General features: G+C 38.1%; 1 protein-coding gene across 7 annotated transcripts in view; it reads left to right on the top strand.

Annotated features, from left to right (window-relative positions):
• LOC136864693 (SPRY domain-containing SOCS box protein 3) overlaps positions 1-23,218 on the top strand; it is a 261,046-nt gene extending 237,828 nt beyond the window's left edge. For 4 of the 7 annotated variants that reach the window (XM_068226384.1, XM_068226383.1, XM_067142010.2 and 1 more), the window contains one exon: positions 22,288-23,218. In XM_068226384.1, the coding sequence (XP_068082485.1) occupies positions 22,288-22,499 (212 nt within the window). In that variant the 3' untranslated portion in view covers positions 22,500-23,218. Of the gene's footprint in view, positions 1-6,752; positions 6,800-22,287 lie in introns of those variants that run through there. The other 3 variants (XR_011017856.1, XM_068226386.1, XM_068226385.1) reach the window with 3 other exon arrangements.
• Positions 23,219-26,802: the final 3,584 nt, after the last annotated feature.

Here is a 26,802-nt window from a genome sequence, read left to right as displayed (position 1 = left end):
CCCTTCCCTTTTTAACACCCGTCAAGTACATTTTATAATATCCTATCTCTTCGTTATCTCCTCTTACCCGAATATCACTTACTCCTAGGACATCCAAATGCATCCTATTTGCTGACTCATCCTGTTCTACTTCCTTTCTTCCATAAGCCCCATTAATATTGATAGCTCCCCATCGAATTCCGTTTAGTTCGCCAAGTTATTTCCAAGGAGTCCCTTGCCTGTCAAATTACTACTATATTATTATTATTATCATCATTATTATTATTATTATTGTTATTATTGTTATTATTATTATTATTATTATTATTATTATTATTATTATTATTATTATTATTATTATTATTATTATTATTATTATTATTATTATTAGAAGAACTGTCACAGCTTGAACAGGGACCAAAACATCAATGCAACACTATCAAGAGAGCTCATCATGCCTGTCAGTCATGTTGAAGTCATGCTGGGGCTGTATCTTAATTAAGGCCACGGCCGCTTCCTTCCCACTCCTAGGCCTTTCTTATCCCATCGTCGCCATAAGACCTATCTGTGTTGGTGTAACGTAAAGCCACTAGTAAAAAAAATACCATCATAGAAAAACCAGTCATATTTTACTTGAGTTTTATTGTAAATCAAAGTATGAGTGTAAAGCTAACTTGCCACAGTGAGGGTGGTAATTTTTCAGCGATAAACTCCCAATGTATTATTATTCTCACCACTTCTTGTGTAAATTCATCCAAGTCCGTTACAGGTACATCATGGTTCGGATGCATTACATCCAGTGTCTCCAAGCGGGATCTTCAATCAGTGTTTTTGGAGTTCTTGGCTTATTTGCTTGTCTTGTACACTGTCATTTTGTCAACTCCCATAAGAGCTGCTGTTTACGCAACACACTCGAAAGCTGTATCATCACGTACAAACAGATTCTCATTCACATATAAAACTGTCCTACTTTCCGACTGAGCCCACATTGTGGTTTGACATGTTCTCTACTTCAAGATTAACATTCAAATGTACAGCATTAACAAGTTATGTTCCCTCTCCCAAGTTGACGGCTTGTTTTTTCACTGTCACTTCAGATTCAGAGTTTAAATGAAAGGGACACAGCAACATTCAGCTAGAGAATAGTATCAAACATTGAGTTGTGCTCAGTCTACTGCAAGCAAGGCTTAAGTAACACTCCATCATGCACATCAGAATATATTTATTGACACAGAGACAGTGACAGAACTTTATACAGCAAATGTTTCATGCTCTGCATATTTTTTGCAAATATTAATAATTTTAGTTGTATACTTCCAAGATTCTATTACTCTTTGCACATGCACCTTTGCTTCCAGAAAATCCTTTTAACTTTTCATCTTCATTTTCACTTTTTGTTGACCAATAGTGTACAAATGCTACTTGTTTTGTGTCACACTGACACAGACATGTCATATGGTGATGATGGGATAGGAAAGGGCTAGGATTAGGAAAGAACTGACAGTGGGCTTTTAACCCCTCAACTGAGCATTAATTTTCCAGGTATTGCATATTTTTTTGTTTGACTTCAGATAATTTTTGTCACTGAGAAAATGTTCAAATAATGCCAATGGTTTGGGATTATCCCCAAAGTTAGCATCCGGGAGATAGTGGGTTCGAACCCCACTGTCGGCAGCCCTGAAAATGGTTTTCCGTGGTTTCCCATTTTTACACCAGGCAAATGCTGGGGCTGTACCTTAATTAAGGCCACGGCCGCTTCCTTCCCATTCCTAGGTCTTTCCTGTCCCATCGTCGCCATAAGACCTATCTGTGTCAGTGCGACGTAAAGCAACTTACATAGTTAGCATGAATTCCACTGTTGCCAGTAAAATTGAATCTGTAGCGCGGCCCTCCAAACCTAACCCAGTAAGTCTGAACGTTTCCAATTTCTTCACATTCGTATCTGTTGTCGTGGAACTCATCACTCGGTTGGGAAGAATAATTGCCATTTTCGTCTTCACTTTCAATGGAAAGGAAGACCATTCGCTCAATATCACTGTTTGCTAAATTACTTTGTTTACATTTGGGGGCTTTAGCGCGGAAGCCATATTGCTTTGACCGCTGACCACATGAAAAACGTGTGCATGGCCACATGAATTCTACACGGAATATGATATTCTATGGAAATAAAATGTAGTACTTTGTTGCAAACTAAGGCCAATAGCTGTCTGACCCTTATAAGCAGTTGACAGAATCTGTAATAAACCCACAAACTTGGATGACGCTTATAAGAGGATGACACTGAGAAGGGGTTAAGGTACAGCTCCAGCATTTGCCTGGTGTGAAAATTGGAAACCACAGAAAACCATCTTCAGGAGCACCAACAGTGGAGTTGGAACTACTGTTTATGATCTCCTGAATGCAAACTCGCAACTATATGACCTAAACCACATGGCCAACTTGCTATCCCAGTGTATAAATGGTGTGATGGATATGAGACATCACTGTATCAAAACACACAGTGATTATAAAGCTTTTTTGTAATTCATCTGTTTTGTTGTACTGTACATAGAGTAACATATACAGTTTCTGCATTCACTGTAGTTTTACTGTGTATGTTGTTGAATGTTTTTAATAAATTATCTGGTCAATTTGTGTTTCTTTCTGAATGGAATGATGTAAATTGTTGTGTAGAGATATAAGAAATGCATTTTGTAATTTATTAACACATTCTACTCAGCTTGGCATGCTTTAGTTCACTTGTGTAGAGGTAGCAGAATGTTATATTATTACAAGCTTCCCTTACTAATTTGAATTTTATGTATTTTGGCAGCCATTGACAATTACCCATTCTGTAAAATTTTCTTAACCATTCACTCATTAACTTATGTTTTTGTGTTTTTAATACCCAACTCCCTCATGCTACCATGATAAAGATGACAATGCTAATAACAGTCTAAAATAAAACCCTTCTTGTGACTCTTTTATGGTAGAGGATAATCCTGGATTTGAAGGTGCATAACACTGGTCCTTTGTTCTCTGCCCTTAATAGAGAAATGGAAGGAAAATGCAGGTTGTGATCTTGATATCATCAATAGATCAAACAATATTGCTCACATAACCACACAATATGTGGAAAGAAAACTCTGCTATTGAAAATGTGGCAAATTCCCGATTGATGACCAGGAAACTGACAATTATGGCTTAAATTCTTGGGTGCCAAAAATAGGAAATATTTTTATGTAGTAAAATGTACTAAATATGTTTTAAAATTTAAATTGCTTTCTATGCATATAAATAATGTTTAGCACTCCGCATATCTCATTTTTATTTTGTCTTGACATATTACTGAAGATTCACAGTATTTGACACGATTAATAATCAAATCCATATGTGACTATTTTAGTTGTAGCCTTTGCTCAAGTTTGTGTGTCTAATTGCTAACACACTCAGTTGGTGTTGAATGGTGCTTAAATGCAAGAGTAGGTGTACCTTGTCAGTAGTAATTGAAGAGACATTTAACTCTTAACATACAATAATATGTATTCATTTTGAATGGTGAATGATGAAATTCCCTTGTATGTCACTTAAAACATAGGTTACCTTTGAATTATGTATATATTGAGTGAAGGGTTTGTTGCAAAGTGACTTAATTTGAATTCTGTTGATTCCAATCCAAACCTGTGTTCAGTGAACTATGTACTACTAGGTATTATGTAGCAGTTCACTACATATATATTAGAAACTGGCGTATATATCCTGATTAAAACTATATAAATGGTAACATTCAGTTAAGAAGCAAGTATGCAAGTTGTTACATGGAAAGAAAGGAAACGTGCCCCTCCAGAGTGGTAGAAACGTAAGAAAGTAGCTTCAGCATATACAGCGATTGCAGACGGGCCATGATCATGTCTAAACATAACGTTCTGCTTTTTGTGGTCATCGGCCAGTATCCAGTATTCGGGAGATAGTAGGTTCGAACCCCACTGTCGGCAACCCTGAAAATGGTTTTCCGTGGTTTCCCATTTTCACACCAGGCAAATGCTGGGGCTGTACCTTAATTAAGGCCACGGCCACTTCCTTCCCACTCCTAGCCCTTTCCTTACTATCGTCGTCATAAGACCTATCCGTGTTGGTGCGACGTAAAGCAACTAGCAAAAATAGCTTTTTCTGGTTATTCTGTGGGCATAAAAACAAACCAGAGGGATGAAATATTAGTATAAAAGCTTCTACAGAGCAGACAGTTGCAACAAAATTGGAAATGCAAGTCTAAGGGAATAGTCATTCTTCTGTAATTTTTGTTTATAAACATTTGGTCACTACCTTGCTAGTGTATTGTAAAATATTATCTTGTTAGATATTAAACAAGTACAACATGTTGCTCCGTTTTACTACTTAAATTCCTATGGAGAGAGAAGAAGAAAGAGGATTAACATAAGAAACACATCAGAAAAATTGTACAAATGTATACTGTTTAAAGTAAATCTTTGGATGCTGTAAACATGATGATGTAACCAACAAAATCTTTCACCTATTAATTTTGTTAAAAACTTATTCTTTTTAATGTTCAGTTGTTTTTTTTTTATTTTATTTTTTTTTAGAAATAATGTTTAACTTATAGGTGGTTAATTATCACAGACAATCTCATACATGTTCTTTAGAATCATTGTTTCATTTCATAACCTATATGACTACTTATCTTAATGTCCAATATTTAGAGACTGTATTTCTTGTTGAGTGTAGAATAGGTGACCTGATGACATTAGTCATATCTGAACTCTCTCATACCATAAACTGAACACAACTTGTTAAAATGACTTCATAACCTTCCACATTTAGTTTTCCGTGCAGTATTAAGTAACACCTCAATTCTTGTGCCACAATCTCCAAATTTTATTATTGGAACCACGTTTGTTGGTGCGTATCTCTCTCCTGGCGTTCACCACATTCAAACTTTCCAATTGGACTGCCATATAATAGGGCCTATAGCACAATTCGTCATTCCAAATCACATGTTTACCTTTGTCCATTGTCCAGTGAAATGACTCTTTACACCAATTTAGGCACTGCTTAGCATTCACAGAAGAAAGGCTTATGGGCAGTTGCTTGCCCATAGAACTTGTTCCTCGTAACCCTCGGTGCTCGTCATCGTGCCGGCCGGACAGTTAATTGCACTGCATACTCATGGGTGAGTGTTTATCTTAATATCTGACAAGTCCCATAAAACACCTTCTTGACTATGCCTGTTGGATCATTAATTGCAACCTGCCCTCGCATGGTTGTGTGCGGTTTTTCTTTCATATTTCCACTTCACAACCACAGCACCAATAGTCGGCTAGGGCAACTTCAGGAGGATTGAAATACACCTGACAGATGTATCACTGATGTAACAACCAATAACTAGTTCATTTTTGAAGTCACTGAGCTCCCCTGAAGTATCCCTTCTACTGTACTACTTATTAATGAACAAAACACAGCATTCTGTATCTTTTATGTCTGTAAGTACAGTCGTGGTGACAACTAGTCTTCAGTTCACTGTTACAATTAGTGTCCCAGTTTTCATCTGACAGTGTACTGTGTAATACAGTTGTGGTGCTTCCATATAAACACTTCAGCACATTGTGTCCAAACATGACCCATTGCACAGGAAGATGCCCAAAGTCGGCAGTGGAAATTTTACAGCAGAGCTTAACAAAAGTGTCTAGGGGTTGTAAAAATTGTGTTTCTATCTTTTGATTTCTTTTGCTTCCTATGGGTCTTCTTAACAAACTGGGTTGTGCAGCATTTTGAGTTTTTGCCACTCAGTGTCATTAAAACTTTGTATAATTGGTAAATTAACCAAAAACCAATATAAACGGTCTGTTATTGTACATTATAAATTTTCCAGCTAACTCATTCCTGGTTGCCAGCGTTTTGCCCCCGTGTGCTAAGTTGGGCTCATCAGTTGGTACCTAGCACACCCCCCAAGAAGCATGGATAGTGCATACCGTGGAGGCCACTGCGTAGACTACTTGGAACCACCGGCAGTGCCAATATTCTATGAGAGACTTTGTCTCATTACCAAAAATTGATGCCTGCTTGGCCATCAGATGATATAGATGTTGATTCCCATAGGGAACCTGAAATATTTGTCCCGAATGAGTAAATTTATGATACCAATAAAAATGGTCTGTTATTTCAAATATTTCAGGTTCCCTAGGGGAATCAACATCTATATCATCTGATGGCCAAGCAGGCATCAATTTTTTATAATGAGACAAAGTCTCTCATAGTGCATTGGCACTGCTGATGGTTCCAAGCAGCCTGTGCAGTGGCCTCTACGGTATGCACTAGCCATGCGTCTTGGTGGGTGTGCTAGGTACCAACTTATGAGCCCAACTTAGCACACGGGGGTGAAATGCTGGCAACCAAGAATGAATTAGCTGGAAAATTTACAATGTCCAATAACGGACCATTTATATTGGTATTATAAATTTACTCATTCAGGACAAATATTTCAGGTTCCCTATGGGAATCAACATCTGTATCAAATTAACCAAATAAGTGAAAGCTGTAATAGCATTTTTCACACAGAGTTTTCTAATAGCAACATTCAGTATTTAATATCTTCTGAAGCATTGCTTCTTGCAGCATGAACTCTTCTTAAAATGCTCAGTATCCTATGCCAATTTTAGAACCACTAAAATCTCAAAAATGAAAAATCTTGTCTTTAGGTCCCTTTTCGTGCAATGGGTCACGAATGCAAGACAAGGACATTTCAAAGGGACTAACCTGATTTTCTTCCTGCTTCACAGAATTTTCACCAAGCACATTCAGAACGTTTTAAGCAAGCCTCAGACCTACGGGAGTAACAGAGTCCCACTCCCATTGGACAGGCGAGAGACTCCTTGGAAACAACTTGTCGAACGAAATGGAATTCGAGGGAAAACTCTCTGATAGTCGAAAGAAAGTACAACTGGCAGAGTCAGCAAAGAGGATGCATCTGTTTGTGTTAGAATTAATGATATTCGGGTAAGGGGAGACGAGGAAGAGAAAGAAGATTATAAAGTGTACTTAACGGGTGTGAAAAAGGGAAGGGCAGAGTGTGAGATAGGGCTGTTCATCAGGAATACTATTGCACGCAATATAGTTTCTGGTAGGCACGTAAATGAGCGAATGATGTGGGTAGATTTGACATTTCGAAGAATTGGGATTTAATTATCTCAATGCATTCACCATGTGAGGGTGCAGACGAGGTTGTTGACGAGTTTCATGAAGCATTGAGCGACATTGTAGTCAGGGTCAATAGCAAGGATAAGATAGTGCTAATGGGCGATTTCAATGTGAGCACTGGAAATAGAACTGAAGGATACGAAAGGGTGATTGGTAAATGTGGGGAAGATATGGAAGCTAAGAGGAATGGGAAGCGTCTGCTGGACTCCTGTGCTAGTACGGGTTTAGCAGTTATGAATACATTCTTCAAGCATAAGGCTATTCACTGCCACTCATGGGAGGGTAGGGGCACCAGATCCATAATAGGCTGTACCTTAAGCAACTTCGAATTCAGGAAATCTATTAGGAATGTGCAGGTTTTCCTTGAATTTTTCGATGATACAGACCCCTGTATAACCTGTAGTGAACTAAGGCCTAGGGTGGGGAAAGTGAAATCTGAAGACAAATAAGGATAGAAAATCTCCAAGACGAGGAAATTAGACAGAAGTACATGGATATGATTAGTGAGAAGTTTCGAACAGTGGACAGTAAGCAGGGTCAGGATATAGAAAGAGAATGGGTGGCATACAGGGATGCTGTAGTAGAAACAGCAAGGGAATGCCTAGGAATGACTGTGTGTAAAGATGGGAAGAAGCGAACACCTTTGTCGATGATGAAGTGAGAGCAGCTTGTAAACGTAGCTTGTAAACGTAAAAGAAGGCTTGTCAGAAATGGCTCCAAACAAGGGCCGATACAGACAGGGAATTGTACATAGATGAAAGAAACGGCGAAACAAATAGTTGTTGAATGCAAAAAGAAGTTGTGGGATGATTTTGGTAATAACCTGCAAAGGCTAAGTCAAGCAGCACGGAAATCTTTCTGGACACTAATAATGAATCTTAGGAAGAGAGGGGGAAAAAGGAAATGAATAGTGTTTTGGGTAATTCAGGTTATCTCATAATAGATTCCAGGGTATCACTGAACAGCTGGAAGAAATATTTTGAAAATCTTCTCAACGTAAAAGGAAATCTTTGTGGTGACATCGCAAACAACCAAACTCACGGGGAGGAGGACAATGATGTTGGTGAAATTATGCGTGATGAATTTGAAAGGATGGTAAATAAACTCCATTGTCATAAAGCAGCAGGAATAGATGAAATTAGACCTGAAATGGTGAAATATAGTGGGAAGGCAGGAATGAAATGGCTTCATAGAGTGATAACATTTGCATGGAGTGTTAGTAAGCTACCTTCTGAATGGACAAAAGCAGTAATTGCACCTATCTATAAGCAAAGGAACAGGAAGGATTGCAGCAACTATTGAGGTATCTTGTTGATGAGTATACCAGGCAAAGTGTTCACTGGCATCTTGGGAGAGTGCAGTCAGTGGTTGAGAGGAAGTTGGATGAAAACCAGTGTGGTTTCAGATCAGAGGGGCTGTCAGGATCAGATTTTTAATATGCATCAGGTAATTGAAAAGTGCTAAAAGAGGACTACACAGTTATGTTTTTGTAGAATTAGAAAAGGCATATGACAGAGTACTTAAGAAAAAGATGTTCGCCATACTGGGGGACTTTCGGATTAAGGGTAGGTAATTAAAATCAATCAAAGGCATTTATGTTAACAATTGGGCTGCAGTGAGAATTGATGGTAGAATGAGTTCTTGGTTCATTCTTGGTTGAAGGTATTTGCAAGGGTTAGGCAAGTCTGTAATCTTTCATCTTTGTTATACGAGAGGGTACAAAAAAAAAGGAATTATATTTTAAAAGCTATATATTTTTAAATTTTTTACAAAACAACCTCATCCCCTGCTAAATACTCTCCATTACAAATAATACATTTGTCCCTTCGGTGCTTCCACTGTTCAAAAAAAATTTTTGTAGTCATTTTTAGAAATGGCTAACAGCTCCTCCCTCGTTTTCCTTGACCTCTTCAATGTTGTCAAATCGGTGTCCTTTCATGCCCCCTTACCATGCGTGGAAATAACAAGAAGTCACACAGAGCCAGGTCAGGCGAGTAAGGTGCATGGGGCAGGGGAACAGTGCCATTTTTAGCCAAAAACTGTCTAACAGAGATGGCTGTGTGTGCATATGCGTTGTCGTGGTGGAAGAACCAGTCTCCTGTCTGCCACAAATCAGGTTTTTTTGACGAACGCTGTTGCGCAATCTTCAAAAAACTTCCAAATAAAAGGTTTCATTGAGGTCTGACCTGGGGGAACCAACTCTGAATGAACTACGCCCTTGGCATCAAAGAAGCAAATCAGCATTGTTTTGATGTTTGATTTGCCTTGACGACATATTTTTGGACAGGGTGACAACGAAGTCCTCCATTGGCTTAATTGTTGCTTTGTTTCTGGGTCATAACCATAGCACCATGACTCATCAACAGTAATGACCTTTGACAGAAAATCTGGATCCGTTTCAAGCTGTTATTTCAAAACACGACATGTTTCAACTCATGAAATGTTTCAACTCATATAAATTATAAACAGAAAAGGTTTTCCACCTGATCAATACATAGTTATATTTACAATGCGTGTATTACAAAGGGCACTAGGAAAGTTTTGCAATGTGAGTGAACACTTTAGACTTTTTCAAAATAGTTTCCACCACACTCAATACACTTCTCTATACGTCGAAACCAGTCACTGAACCAACTCTGTCACTTTTCTTTGGTTACATTTTCACACTCTTGATCCCATGCTGCCAAAAGCTCCTCGTCGGGTGCAAAACGCCTACCTTTCAGCTTCATCTTCACTTCTGGGAAGAGTGCGAAGTCACATGGGGCAAGATCGGGACTGTATGGAGGGTGATCAAGCACAGTCAACCCTGATCTGGCAAGAAAATCCATTGTTACATTAGCACGATTCGCTGGAGCATTGTCGTGATGCAAGAGCCAAGTGTTGAAACGTGAACTTGGGCGGAGCTGCTTGAGAGCCTGGATGATCTGAGGCAGAGAAGTCTCACTGTACCACTTCGCAGTAACTGTCCTTTGTGTTTCTAGCACAACCCGAGTCAGGATGCCCCGTTTAGTGAAGAATACTTCAATCATCCTGTTCTTCACTGACCTTGACTTTCGCACAGTCAGAGGAGTACCTTCATCTTCAAACAGCCACGCCTTGTTTTGAGATTTTGTTGGGACATTGTAATAATAAAGCCAAGTTTCATCACCTGTAACAATGCTATTGACGTTATGCTAAGTCCAATTTTCAAACTGTTTTAGCATTTCTCGGCACCCTTTCACTCAATGTGCCCTTTGTTCCTCTGAAAGTGAATGGGGCACCCAAAGGGAACAAACCTTTCTAACATGGAGATGGTCATGTAGAATTGGATGAATAGCTGGTGCAGGAATGTGGAGGATCTCTTCTACCTGCCGATATGTCAACCGCCTCTCTTACTGCAACATTTTCCTCACTGCTTCAATGTTTTCCTCAGTCACTGATTCAGACGGTCGCCCAGAACGAGGATCGCCTTCAACCCCAAAATTTCCCCTCTGGAACTCTTTATGTCAGCGGAAAATTGTTCTCCGATGTGGACAGTCTTTCCCCAGCACAGGAGTCATTTCTTCCAGGCACTGGTCAACAGTTAATCCACGAGCAAAATTGTAGCGGATAATTGCACGATATTCACCTTTAGACCACACCGGCATCTTAACTTGCTTTCAGTCCCACTGCTTGGTAGCAACTGGTGTGAAGGTCGCGCCTTGCTGTCTTCTAGACCAGTTTTCACCCCTCTTTTCATCCCTCACCATAACAGGGGTGTCCAGCCAACTGTTTTTGCGTATTGCAAAACTTTCCTAGTACCCTTTGTAAATTACATGGGACTAGTTTCAACCCTACTTAGGGTCATTATCAGCCATATTTGAACAATACACAATATTTGATGATATCCTAAAACATGTTTCTAAGCAGTAAAAGCATTATGAATATATAATTAACACTATGATGTGTGGTTGAATTAGGCAAAGTGCTATGGTGCTCAAAATGTTGCAAATGAAAGTGAAATATTATGAGTGACATAGGTGAGCAGTATATAATACAAGTACACCAAACACATTAAAAAGTCTGGGTATAAGAATACAAATGAGATGCTCTATGTTGTGGATCAACTTGAGTAAAATTTTAGACACGTGTTTCAGATAGAATTCGGTAGGTCCTGGTAATACCTTGCGGTTGTGGACCAAATGCTGTGGTACTAAGACTGAACACAATATAACGTGACACTTATAATAAAAGTATACAAGTATGTACAAATGTTTGAGAGGAGAATCTGTGAGGAGTTGATTATACACTGAATCAGCTTAAGCGGAAAATTTTATACTTGGTGTATTAGGTAACCAAGCTATGTTGATATGGCTGCAGGGTTGATTGTTGGAACTCTGCAGATTGAATATGAAGTTTTAGAATTCTTCTGGAGTTGTAAGTAGACACTGCATGTGGTGATATTAATGGGTGGAACTCTCAGTTCATAGCGGAACAAATGGGACCTATTATAATTGAGAAAAGCGAGTAAAAAAACGCAAAGTACGCAAAAAGAAGAATAGATGACAACAAAGTGAATGGACACTCACCTCGCGTGGCGGTGTGTGCAGCTCAGCTGGTAGTGTGTGACTGGTGGCGGAAGGAAACATATGGGAGGGGAGGAAGGTGACGGGCAGGCACATGCAGGTTGGGCAGAGTGGTGGTGGCTTGGGAGAGGTTGGATGGGGGAGGAGGGGGGAATTTAAAGCGAAGCTGAAGGGGGTGAGAGAAAGGGTAATTGTTTTGGAAAAGTACCTTTAATTAAACTTACGAATGAATTCTGGTTGGCTGAATTATTGTTTCTGAGAAAAGTGATAAATCAAAAAGGATGTTGGGTTTCTCTGACATTTCATTAAGATTGTAGTTGCCGTTAAAATATTGGTCTAGGTGTATGTAGTATTTTTCCATTACGTTGAGTAAAGGACCCTTACTTGCTCTTTCAAGAATGCCCATGTCTTGTTCGATATTGGTGAAATTATGGTTATAATCTTGCATGTGTTGGTTGATAGCCAAAAACTTATTATATTTAATGCATTAGTGTGCTCATGGTATCTTATATTGAAGTTTCTTCTGGTCTGCCCACTGTAGGACTTGTCACGGGTATTGCATTTGATCCTATAAACTCCTGATTTTAAAAAACTGCTGGTCCTGTTAATATGTGAAGTAGGCCTATTGTTTAAAATGTTTATGTTCTTATTGTTGGTTTTGAAAGCTATTTTAACGCCTTGTTTCTTAAAGATATTAGTTATCTTGTAAATATCATTGTTGAACATGGAGGTGGAAAATTTTAGAGGTTTAGTTATTTCTTTTTTGAGGGTAGTTCTAGGGCGATGTTTGTGTTTATTGATTATCCTTTCTATAAAATGATTGCTGAAACCGTTGGATTTTGCAATTCCGCAGATTGTGTTTAGTTCATTCTTTAGATCCTTCTTGGACATGGTTATGCTGAAAGCTTGATGAACTAGGTTATTGTATGTAGCTCGTTTGTGGGACTGGGGGTGCATTGAATCTTGGCGAATGGTGGAAGCTGTTTGAGTAGGTTTTCTGAATATTTTATAACTTAAAGAATCTGAGTGTCTAGTGATAGTTAAATCTAGAAAGTTTATTTTTTGATTTGATTCAGTTTCTAGTGTGAATTTGATATGAGGATCAATCCTGTTGAGGGTGGTGGAAGCGTTAATTGATTTTTCGTCCATAATTACAAAAACATTGTCAACATATCTGGCCCAAAAGTGAATGTTTTCAAATTTATTGTCAATTTTGGTGTGTTCGAGGAAATCTAGGTATATTTTGGGCAAAGATGCCTGAGGCTGGTGATCCCATTGCCAAACCGTCCTGCTGGTATATTACATTGTCGAAAGTGAAAATATTATTGTTTATAACTAGATTTAATACTGTGATGAAATCTTGTATCTCTAGTTTGCTCAGGTGGCTGTTTTTGTTTAAATTGTTTTCAATTATATACATACATACATACATACATTATCATTATAGACTGTTATGCCCTTCAGCGTTCAGTCCGCAAGCCTTTGAGAATTTACTAAACGTCACCACAATCCTCGATTTGCAACTAGTGTTGTGACCTCATTTAGTTCTATACCTCTTATCTTTAAATTGTTGGAAACCGAGTCTAACCGTCGTCGTCTTGGTCTCCCTCTACTTCTCTTACCCTCCATAGCAGAGTCCATTATTCTCCTAGGTAAGCTATCCTCCTCCATTCACCTCACATGACCCCACCACCGAAGCCAGTTTATGCGTACAGCTTCATCCATCTAGTTCATTCCTAAATTAGCCTTTATCTCCTCATTCCAAGTACCCTCCTGCCATTGTTCCCACCTGTTTGTACCAGCAATCATTCTTGCTGCTTTCATGTCTGTTACTTCTAACTTAAGAATAAGATATCCTGAGTCCACCCAGCTTTCGCTCCCGTAAAGCAAAGTTGGTCTGAAAACAGACCGATGTAAAGATAGTTTCGTCTGGGAGCTGACTTCCTTCTTACAGAATACTGCTGATCGCAACTGCGAGCTCACTGCATTAGCTTTACTACACCTTGATTCAATCTCACTATATTACCATCCTGGGAGAACACACAACCTAAATACTTGAAATTATCAACCTCTTCTAGCTTTGTATCACCAATCTGACATTCAATTCTGTTGAATTTCTTACCTACTGACATAAATTTAGTCTTCGAGAGGCTAATTTTCATACCATACTCATTGCACCTATTTTCGAATTCAAAGATATTAGACTGCAGGCTTTCAGCATAGTCTGCCATTAAGACCAAGTCGTCAGCATAGGTCAAACTGCTTACTACATTTCCACCTAACTGAATCCCTCCCTGCCATTTTATACCTTTCAGCAGATGATCCATGTAAACTACGAACAGCAAAGGTGAAAGATTACAGCCTTGTCTAACCCCTGTAAGTACCCTGAACCAAGAACTCATTCTACCATCAATTCTCACTGAAGCCCAATTGTCAACATAAATGCCTTTGATTTTTATAATCTACCTTTAATTCCATAGTTCGCTAGTATAGTGAACATCTTTTCCCTCGGTACCCTGTCATATGCTTTCTGTAGATCTACGAAACATAAACACAACTGCCTATTCCTCTTGTAGCATTTTTCAATAACGTGGTGCATACTGAAAATCTGATCCTGACAGCCTCTCTGTGGTCTGAAACCACACTGGTTTTCATCCAACTTCCTCTCAACGACTGATCGCACCCTCCCTTCCAAGATGCCAGTGAATACTTTGCCTGGTATACTAATCAATGAGATACCTCGATAGTTGTTGCAATCCTTCCTGTTCCCTTGCTTATAGATAGGTGCAATTACTGCTTTTGTCCATTCTGAAGGTACCTTACCAACACTCCACGCTAATTTTACTACTCTATGAAGCCATTTCATCCCTGCCTTCCCACTATACTTGACCATTTCAGGTCTAATTTCATCTATTCCTGCTGCTTTATGACAATGAAAGTTATTTACCATCCTTTCCACTTTCTCAAGCATAATTTCACCAACATCATTTTCCTCCTCCCCATGAGCTTGGCTGTTTGCATCACCACCAGGATGATTTCCTTTTACATTGAGATGATGTTCAAAATATTCCCTCCACCTCTCCAGTGGTTCCCTGGGATCCATTATGAGTTCTCCTGAATTACTCAAAACACTGTTCATTTCCTTTTTCCCTCCCTTCCTAAGATTCTTTATTACTGTCCAGAAAGTTTTCCCTGCTGCTTGACCTAGCCTTTCCAGGTTAGTACCGAAATCTTCCCATGACTTCTTTGTGGATTCAGCAACTATTTGTTTCGCTCTTTCTTTCATCTACGTACAAATCCCTGTCTGCCTCGGCCCTTGTTTGGAGCCATTTCTGATAAGCCTTCTATGTACGTTTGCAGGCTGCTCTCACTTCATCATTCCACCAAGATGTTCGCCTTTTCCCATCTTTACACACAGTTGTTCCTAGGCATTCCCTTGCTGTTTCTACTACAGCATCCCTGTATGCCACCCATTCACTTTCTATATCCTGAACCTGCTTACTGTCTACTGTTCGAAACTTCTCACTAATCATATTCATTTACTTCTGTCTAATTTCCTCATCCTGGAGATTTTCTACCCTTATTTGTTTGCAGGCAGATTTCACTTTCTCCACCCTAGACGTAGAGATACTTAGTTCACTACAGATCAGATAGTGGTCTGTATCATCGAAAAATCCGCGAAAAACTCGTACATACCTTACAGATTTCCTGAATTCAAAGTCGGTTAAGATATAGTCTATTATAGATCTGGTACCCCTAGCCTCCCATGTGTAGCGGTGAATAGCCTTATGCTTGAAGAATGTATTCGTAACAGCTAAACCCATACTAGCACAGAAGTCCAGCAAACGCTTCCCATTCCCATTAGCTTCCATATCTTCCCCACATTTACCAGTCACCCTGTCGTATCCTTCAGTTCTATTCCTAACTCTCGCATTGAAATCGCTCATTAGCACTATTCTATCCTTGCTGTTGACCCTGACCACGATGTCACTCAATGCTTCATAAAACTTGTCAACTTTATCCTCATCTGCACCCTCACATGGTGAATACACGGACACAATTCTTGTCCTAATTCCTCCAACTGACAAATCTACCCACATCATTCGCTCATTTATGTGCCTAACAGAAAGTATGTTGCGTGCAATGGTATTCCTGATAAAGAGCCCTACCCCAGACTCTGCCCTTCCCTTTCTAACACCTGTCAGGTACACTTTATAATCTCCTATCTCTTCCTCATTATCTCCCCTTACCCGAATATCACTTACTCCTAGCACATCCAGATGCATCCTCTTTGCTGACTCAGCAAGTTCTACCTTCTTTCTTCTATAAGCCCGATTAATATTGATAGCTCCCCATCGAATTCCATTTCTTTCGCCAAGTTGTTTCCAAGGAGTCCCTCGCCTGTCAAATGGGAGTGGGACTCCATTACTCCCATAGGTCTGAGACTTGCTTAAAATGTTCTGAGCTCGGTAAATTCATGAAGCAGGATGCTACCCTACTTGCACATAGTCCAAGTGAGGATCTCTCCTCTAACGCGTTATGGACCACCGGTGAATTGTATAGTCCTAGCCGCCTGAGCACAAGGAGGGCCAGGACTCAGAATATGTCCGAGATGCCCACTCCCATTCCATAGCAACTGGTATCCCGACTCTCAGGACCACTTACTAGGCCACTCAGCCTTTGCCCATGGTTCACGAACTAGGACGTGACTACAGTAACCCACAAACATGAACCATTTGTTTTCAATTATCGGAGTTAATTTTTGATACTTGTATGCTTGGGTACATATTTGCAATATAGAAAGAGTGAATAGAGTAATGAGGTTGCATATTGAACTTGTTTAGTTTATCTACTAGCTCTGATGTGTTTTTAATAGACTTTTTAGATAAAAATTGATAGTTTTTTCTTAAGAAACTTCGGATGAATTGTGATATTTTGTATAAGGGACTTGGTCTATAGTTTATAATTGGGCGAATGGGAACACCAGCCTTGTGTGTTTTGGGGAGAGCTTTGGCAGTGGGGAGACCTGGGTTCATATTTATGAGTTTTATTTTTTCATGTTCAGTGAATAAAAATGAAGTGAGAGCCAACAGAATGGCGGTTACTAACGCAACGGAAGATAATGTGCAATAGCTTACAAAAAACACAGAACATTATTCCAGAATACTACTGGTATCTCTCGGCAAAGGTTCCCTACAATATTACCTGTATAAAGGGACTGCATTTTATACGATAATCAACTGACGTTTCCGTTTCCTCATTATTTATATCTTCATGTTCACGACATTAACAGCGGCCCTGAACACATTGTTTGCAAGACATAATTTTGTGTGCTTGTGTTAACGCCTTTATTTTGTTGGCAGTATACGCAATATCACATTAGGTGAAATAACAGCCAATTTTTATTTGAACCAATTTTATTAGAACCACATAATTTTACAAGAAGTTTTAGTCTCTGACTCATTAATTTTAGGATTACCATAGACATTGCTCCAGTAACATGTTTTATTAATGTATCAGTGTATTATTCACATTAAGTGTACTAATTTTTAGTAATTAGGCTACAAGGCTAATCTTTTAGATTCTCTTTTAATAATATGTGTAACTTTTTAAGGTTGTATTTCAGGCTGAAGATGCCCTGAATTAGGGGCGAAATATGTCCCGAAAATATTAAGTATTAATACATTTATGTAACCACTTAAAAGTGGATGTAAAGTATTGCACAGGTGGTTTAATAAATACCTTCATTGTTTTTGAACTATAACAATTTTCAATACTGATCAATAATGAGGTTTATAACTTGTGAAACTCCATTTGTCAGGCAGTAATTAAATATATGAGTTAGTATTGGCAGACAGCTCCCAAGATATCTCTAATAAGCAATATAGGAATGTCATCATTACCTGTGGCATTAGACGTAATAGGGTATATCACACCTTTAACTTCATTCGAGCTGACATTGCTCATACACAGACTGCTGTTGTAACAAAGGCAGTGAATTTTTAGGGAAGGAGGTAGAGGCTATTTTTGGCCATGCGAAATGATCATTTAAAGCCTCTAGCGATATGCTTGGTACATGCTGCTCTACGGCTTTACCTATACCTAACGTGCGTAATTTACTCCATTTTGTCTCAGGCTGTTATTGTTCATCAGTTCTTGGAAGTATTTATATTTAGAATTCCTAATTAACTGCTTGGTTCTGTTTCTCAGAATCTTAGTACCGCTCAAATTCATCTGTGTCATGCGTCTATCTGTATTGTCTGTACAGTTTGTCACAACTGGCCATAGCAGATCTTATCTCGGCCGTTAGCCACACAGAAGAATGACGGGTGATTCTTACCTGTTTCTTTGGTGCATGCTTGTTAAATATTTCCAGTACCAGTGAATTGAATTTGTTTACTTTAGAGTTAATGTTCTGAAAATTACATATACTATCCAAGGCAAATTATGTGCATCGTGGCGTAGTTTATTCCGGTCCGTATGTCGTAAGTCTCGTAATGTAGCATGGTTTGTACTTAGGTATTCGTGTAGAATAACACACGTACAATAGGTCATGTGAAGAGATGCAGGGATCTGTCTGTGCTTAATTACTTTTTGAGGTTGATTTGTCACAAGAAGATCAATTAAGGTATGACTTGTGCGGTCAGAGTAATAAACGTGATTAGTAGCGTTGAAGGGCAAAATTGTCATGTTTGTAGCGAGAAATAAATTCAGTTGATTGTTCGTGTCACTAGTCTGCTTCAAAAGGTCAGTGTTGAAGTCGCCCATGATTATAATGTCATCGTATGCCAAGATAAGATTTGCTAATGCCTCTTCAAAATCATCAGTCTGTCTTATTTTAGGTGGCTTGTATACAATCCGTATTAATGTCTTTTTATGGCAGTCTAATTCTACAAACATAAATTCCGGTCGCAGTATAAGCCTTGGGTCAGAAGTAGAATTAGAGTGGTGAGGTAGAATGGACAAGATTTTAAAACACCTTGATAAAAGAAGTAATAGGGGTTTGCAAGAGTAAGGGAAAAAGACACCATGGTGGAATGAAAGAGTAAGATCCTCAATAAAGGAAAGGAACATAGCACAAAAAGAACGAGGTAGAGAACAAAAGAACCAGTTGTTGAAACCTGCACATAGGAAACGCCCATTACATGGGCAGAAACAGGAGCAGCCCTTAAGAGGATGCCGCAAGGGAAATTGCCAGGAATCGAAGTCAGCACGGACATGATTTTAAAGCAGCAGGAGTCCAGGATTTACAGTGGCTACACAGAGTGCTCAATGCAGTTTGGAAAAATTACAAGATACCTACTGATTGGAGCATGGGTGTCATTATCCCCCTGTTTAAGAAAGGAAATCGCTGAAATTGCTCCAACTACCAGGAATAACACTCCTTTCTCATGGGCTTAAGATTCTTGAGAAAATCATCTTAGAGCCACAGTTTGAAGAGGAACAGTATGGCTTCAGGCCTAACGGGTTCACAACAGACCTAATCTTCAGTGTCTGTATGTTAATGTAAAAATATTCTGGAAAAGGAAAAGATCTGTTTATGTTTTTCCTTGATATTGAGAAGGAATATGACCATTGCAAGAGAGAAGATATGGGAATGCCTGAGAATTAATGTGCCAGAGGGACTGGTGAAGAAAGTTCAATGCTGTATGAGAACTGTACCAGCTGTGTGTTGCATCATTGTTAGATCATGTCAGCATGTCCAGATTGAGGTGGTTTGGGCATGTAACGAGGTTTGGAGCCAACAAGGACAGCATTTGTTAACTTGGGGAGACATGTGGTAGGAAAATGGGTGGTGGGAAGACCAAGAACCCACTAGATGGACATCGTAAAGATGGACATTGCAGATCAGGGAAGGACACTGGAGGACGTCATTAACAATAGAATGTATCTCAATAAGACAGAATGGAAAAATCTCGCCAACAGTACCCAGGAAACTGGAACCGTAAAGTGATGATGATGGTGAAGCAATTCAGTTATCAGTCTTTTGGTTCAACTGATGTGTAACTTTAAAACAAAGCCTCTTGTAAGATTTGTACGCTTGTCTTTAGTGTTGAAGAGAGCTACTTATCACTTCGAAACTGGCGCATGATCAGTGTACTCTCTGCATTTATGAGGGTGGGTTTTGCCCTTTCTCTCTATGTAACAACTTACCTTGCAAACAGAATTGGGAAGTAATGAGTAAAAGTAATCAAATTACATGTAATGAATAATTTTTTGTACATTTTACTTGAAACTGTTGCTTTTTACAAAATTTAATTTTTACTCATAATTTACTTCTTGAAATAAAAGTGTAATTATTGCATTCTAGTAATCAATATATGAGGCGTCTAGTATCAAAACCGGCCAAGTCACAAAATCTACGAAAATGAGTTAAAGTTATTAACGTGAAGTAGAAATTTAGTACTATCAGGTGAAACAAGAATATGCTTTGAAATCGTCCATGTCTTCACGTTATAGAGCACTGAATTCTTGGTCGTGCAACAGAATAGGCCAAGTCATGCAGGCAGTGAATTCAAAACTGGCCATGTCATGTTGCACCATTATTGTCTGGAATCTTGTGTTCTTATATTACGCAACAATGTGATAATATCAGTAGACAAAATCGTTCCTTATTGTACATTGTATTCTTTGAAGTCATAATATTTCGTATTTTGTTCGTTTGCAACACTGATTTATATATTCGTAGGCTTCTAGCGTCATTTGCGCAAAAGCAATCCTATTTCCTGTGTGTCGTATTTTGTCATTATTGTGTAGTATAACGTGTATATTTTTTCGACTGGTGAACTTAAAAATGTATTTTCATACCTTGTCCTACATAATGGAAACATCAATAGATTAAGAGTTACATCACAGTGGACATCACAACAACAAAAGCAAGAGTGGTAAGAATAATATTTTATTTTACTACAAATTACCAAAGTTTCTTGCACAAAATTCTGCTCATGTAAATGGTGAGATTTTTTACAATAATGAACTTGGGAAGTACCAAAGTCTATGTAAAAGAGGAAAATCGCTGGCTCAAATGACACCTCACACAGTGATCAAAGGTATTACTCTTCCTGTCTCTAAAACAGAAGACAAAAAATCTCCTGCAGAACCACTTTGGCTCAACATGGCAAGATCGTCCATCACTGCAATTTTATAAAACTACAGTATAATATTAGCAAGTGAAACAGTTTTCACTGGTCATGAGAGTTCCAACACCGTCTCTGAAGTCTGCATCAATAGTCCACGTGAAGTGCCTGACATTGTATTATAAATAAAAGCAAATTGAAGGCTTAAAACAACAATATTACTTAACATGTGTGACCAGTACCTATCTTAATAATGATTCTATTAATATAAGTGACTATTATTGCTGATCATTTTCTTTTACTGTGTTCAAGATCTAAGTGAACTACGAACTTTTAGTGGGAGAAATCCTATTTTGTATTCTCCTCAGTTTTCTGATGTTTTCCTCATATATTATTATCCTGTGTGTGCTGAAATGCTTTTTTTTAAGTTGCAATAAAGAAAAGTAATTGCAACGTCAATTTATTTTCATTAAATTGCCTTTTTTCACAAGGGTTTGGAGTTTAAATTGAATACAGTTTCAGAAAAAAGCCTAAAATTATACAAAATTGCAACAAAAACGGCCAAGTCAAAAGTTACATTAACAAAAAAGATGGGTTCATTATGAGTCAAATTTCTCGAAACAGCGGAACTTAAATAATTTTCCATTAAGGATATAACTATGAAAAAAATATTTTGTGGCTATCATTGCTTTGTCTCTACAGGTTTTTCATCTATACTGAAAAATATGCCTTCAGTGACTTGGCCGGTTTTGATACTAGACGCCTCATATGTCACATTAAATCGGGGGGGGGGGGGGAAGATGACTAACTTTCAGTTCTACTAAAGCAGAACCAGTAGCCTCACCAGTCCTGGAGAAGGTACTTTGTTACCTCTCCAGTACTTCCAAAGATATACTCATCCTACAATACCCACCACTGTTGGAGATGTTCTTAAAATTAAACAGACATTCTCTCAAATGCTCCTGTGCAGCATGTTTTTAGCACATGCATAGATGAACTTTTCCCCAAAAAAAATCAAGCCTTAGTGATGAGAATTTTATGAACCAATTATTTTGTAAAGTAAATGGAAAATTATTTGAAATACTAAAAGTCACTAATTAAAATAAAAATTATGGGATAATAATTTTGAAAACTCCAAGGTCATATCATGTTTAATTACATTTAATGATGAGAGCCACTTAATGACTCTATGCTAAAAACTACGAAATGAAGTAATATCATCTTTGCAAACTTTGGTATCTTTCAGCCCCATCTGAAAAAAAGAATATCAATGACTTCCTTAAGACTGGTGTTCTGTGAAGTATTTGTAATTGCAGTTTTATTTATTACATGTTGAAAAAGTAATTTGTAATTTTAATTCAGTAAATATTTGTCAGGTAACTGTAATTCAGCCCATTTACTTTCTTGTACTTTTTCCATCACTGCTTGTAAAGTATGTAAGAAAAATGATGATTTTTACCAAATTATAAATATACTTTTATACACTTTTTTTACAGATGATGAGAAGATAGCTATTGAAATATTGGATTGGGATGGAACACCACTTGCAGAGCTTAGTTTTGGACCAAACTTGCACCCATGTTGTTCTTCGAGTGGAGATCAAGGATCACCTAGTTCAGCAACATCAATAACAGTTGAAGATGAAAATTACCCTGAAGGGAAATATTGCAAGAAGCTGTGCATTACTCGTGACTTTATGTTCTTCTGACCTATTGTACAACGGACAAAAAAGTAAATTATTTTCATGACATTTGTTTGCACGAGGGGAGCAGGTGCTCTGATTGGAATAATTTCCCCTAACATTCTCTGGGTACAATCATCATGGATGCGTTTCTGCATTACTAATTTGTAATGAGATGTCTCGAGAATGATTTGTTTTCTTAAGGTGAAATTTGTGCAAAGAATTATTGATGGCAAATGTGCTCATTGCTCTTCCTCATATTAATCGTATCATTGTCATTTTCTGTGGAACTGTGCCAGTACACAGGTTTCTTAAAGTTGGCTTATATCATCAATACATACTCGTACCTGATGTAGGGTTGCTGAAAACAGGATCGTTATAAGGACTAGAATAGCAGAGTTTGTGTTCCTAATGAAGCTGTTTGCTGATATATGGAATTGTTGTTGTTGGGAATGGTAAAGTGTGCAAGTGTCATAAGTTTACTATAACATAGACTGTTTTCTTTAAACAATTTAAATAGAAAACCTATTTTCATTATTAAGGTAATATTAATAACTGTTCCAGTTTAATTTTCAATGTAGTATTAATAAATAGGCTTTTTACTGGAATATTGATTTTTGTTGCTCAGAATAGTTCTTTCTTCAGAGTCGGAGGATTCTGTTATGGGTATATCAGATTTGTCTATGAATATGCATCTGTGCAGCCCAGTTTTAGGAAAGAATTTAACAATAAATAAATAAAATTGACTAATGTTTTATTTACAAGAAATTAATCCTACATAATGATGTACTCCAAAACAAAATACAGTAAAATATAAATTTGTTTTAACACATTGAAGGCAGTCACCCCTCGTGCTGAGTCCATGCTTCTCAACTTTAGGCTGTCACGCGAAACTAGCGCTACCATTCACTGTTGTATTGCATTACTTGTTCACATAAGGTGTTCATATAGTGCAGCACGGTGCCCATTCCTTTCTCATCCCATTTGGGGTGACATATGCAACCATGAGAATTCAGTTATTAATGGCAAGGAAAATACTGTGGATTGGAGTCTGTTATTGCTTTATTCTTACATACTATTGTTACATAAAGTCAGAAATTATTATTAGAACTCTGGTGTTCCATTGTTCTAAGAAAAGTTAAATGACAAAAGAAAACAACACAGATGACTATATATCATGCTAGTCATTGAACTTAGGACATAGGTAGTATAATTGATATGAAAGGATACACATCACTTGTGAACCAACTCACAGTGAGGTTTGCGTATGAATGCTTTGTCTGGGCAATGTTTACAGTATGTTGTTACTTTCTTCGCTTTCCTTGCAGCCCCTCAACCTCCAGTTTTGTTAGCCTCTTTGTAGCATATGCTGTGGTATTTTATTCTCTTCCGTGTGGAATTTCCAGCCTTTTCAGTTTCTTCTGTCTCCACAAGGAGATGGATACCTCGATTGTGATGATGTGTTTCTACTTCATCCGACAAGCACATCAGTTCAGGAGCACATTTCTCCTTGAGGGTAGTGATGGGCATTATCTGCAGCTTTGGCACTGTCTGATAGTTCTTGAATGCCATCCACGAATTCACCAAACTCATTCCAATTAGTAGTTCCGTGGCTATCTTGTGATACCATCTGACAGTCTTTCGAATAGATGTATTATAGGACGATAGCTGATCAGATACATCAACGCCAGCCTTTGCTAAATTATAGTCATTAACTACGGATGGTTTGAAAATTTCCACGTTATTCAAGTTTTCCTGAAGGTACAAATTCTAGCTGGTGCTTAGTTGAGATCATATAAACCTCTCATTTGTCCATCCATTTGAGTGCTAGAATACCATTCTGTGATTCCTTAGCAACCCTTTCCCCTTGCTTGATGCTTTCTTTTAGACCTGGCAGTAGCCCAACTTGACTCTTCTGCAGGGTGCCAACCAGGTGAGTGCGTCTAGCTAGAAGTTTATTCGCCAGTTCAACAGACATGTAGAAATTGTCCATGAACAAAGTTGATCCAATGTCTAAACAAGGATCCGCAAGTTCTATCACAAAAGCTGTAGCATATGGTAGTCTAGGGTTAGCAGTTGTCCTTTTGCCGCAGTACACTTCTGTGGTGTAGGTATAGCCATCTGTATCACATCGTTTGAATATCTTCACCCTGTATTTAAGCGCCTTATTTGGAATTAACTGGCAAAATTTCATTTTTGTTCCGTATTGAAGTGCAATTATAAGAAATAAATTGACAGGAGGGTCCACCTTTTCAATACAATATATCAAGTAAATAATATTACATCAGTTTTGGGACTAGTTTCGCCCACTAAGTGGACCCTCTTGTCAATTTCTCAAGTTAATTTTTCATTTTCTGTGGTTTCCCATTTTCACACCAAGCAAATGCTGGGACTGTACCTCAATTAAGGCCATGGCCGATTCCTTCCCACTCCTAGCCCTTTCCTATCCCATCGTCACCATAAGGCCTGTATGTGTCGGTGCGACGTAAAGCAAAAGGTAAAAAAATTGTCTTCACAAAATTCTGGAAAAAATATCCGCAGAGAATTTGCTTATATACTGTATTCATAACTTCAGTTAGTAACAATTTTTTATTGTAATTGTCCAGTATTTTTCCAAATATGAAATTATTGTAAATCCAAGACTACCCTTAATTTTGAGAGCAAAGCAATTTCAGAAACTATCATTTCTAACCATAACTTTTCCTTGGCTATCATTATTCTTCTTACTACAACGTACTGTAGCACTGTTCATGATTCATGAGACATTAGCACCTTCATTTTTTACTCACTTTCAGAATCTTTGTTTTCAAGGGCATCTCAGCAAATGCAGATATTTTTTGGTAGCAATTTTCCTCTCATTAATAGGAATTTTTTCTTCAAATACCGTATTTACACGAATAATCCCTGCCACCGAATAAACCCCACACCCTAACTTTAGGAAGGCTGATTTTGAAAAATAATTACCAACATTGACTCAAATAAAACCCACACCCCAATTTCGTGCCTCAATTTTTTAAAAAAATGCGGGTATTATTCGCGTAAATACAGTATTTATCACATAGCACCGAGATTCAAGGAATTTTTCTTTGTGTGTGCTGGAAAATTGTTGCAAAAATCCTGTCCAACAGTGCAGGATGAGATCTTTTTCCATTATTCATGTTTGTCGGCCATTGACAGCTTCTAATATCCACTTTTTTTCCCCGCAATGTGAGTTGTTTACTTCCTGGATGAAAGCAGTCAAGTAGGACAGTGAATTTATTTTTGCATTTTATTTAATTTATTTATTTATTTATTTGTACTGTGAAATATAAAATATAATTTTACCTTGAGGTAATTAAAAATTTGTGTTTTCATTTCACCTTCTCTTGCCTGGTCTATCTTTGTTCTTCATTTCACTTTAATGTTTATTGCAAGTCACAGTGACACACTGGCTCTCACTGGCTTCTCTACAAGGCTGCCACATTCCAAATTCCAGTCAATGCATGTGGAATTTTTCTAAAAGTCATGTCCCTGTGGTTAGGATTCCTCATAAAACGAGATACCGAGCTCAATAGCTGCAGTCGCTTAAGTGTGGCCAGTATCCAGTATTTGGGAGATAGTGGGTTCGAACCCCACTGTCGGCAGCCCTGAAGATGGTTTTCCGTGATTTCTCATTTTCACACCAGGCAAATGCTGTGGCTGTACCTTAATTAAGGCCACGGCTGCTTCCTTCCCACTCCTAGCCCCTTCCTGTCCCATCGTCGCCATAAGACCTATATGTGTCGGTGCAATGTAAAGCAACTTTAAAAAAAAAAAACCTGGAGATTCCATGGCTTTGATCATGATACTGACAGTCATATAGAATTGGCATACCTAGTAGTTTCAGGCACTGCTGTCATCGGTTCACCTCAGATATCGTATGAATTGATGCTAATATACAAAAGAAGAAAATCCAGAATTCAGACAGCTATTTATTTTTATAAAAGGAACTGCTCATATTGAGAGAAATCCAATGTATTTTTTTGTATTCTGGCTGTAATAATACTTTCCAAAGATGGACCAATGTATTTGCTGTTTTTGCCCTGTTACTCGTGTGTACCCAGCTGCTACTTTTACTGGTACTTTGAATCCACCCTCTTTCTGTTCTGCAGGGAAAGTTGTGCGTGCTTTCACCAAAAATACTACCGTATATGTATTATTCAGTATCCACTGTGAATATCACATGACATCTGTTTTAAATTATTAAGAAAGGCTGAATGCTGATCCTGGAAAATTAATAGAACAGTAATAAGTCACAGATTGAAAAAAAAAAAAAAAAAAGCACTGAAACCTTAAACTTCCCATTTGAGTA

This window comes from Anabrus simplex, chromosome 2, assembly GCF_040414725.1.
Source record: "Anabrus simplex isolate iqAnaSimp1 chromosome 2, ASM4041472v1, whole genome shotgun sequence".
Taxonomy (NCBI): Eukaryota; Metazoa; Arthropoda; class Insecta; order Orthoptera; family Tettigoniidae; genus Anabrus; species Anabrus simplex.
Note: the sequence above shows the minus strand (reverse complement) of the source record. Positions and strands in the feature narration are given on the sequence as shown.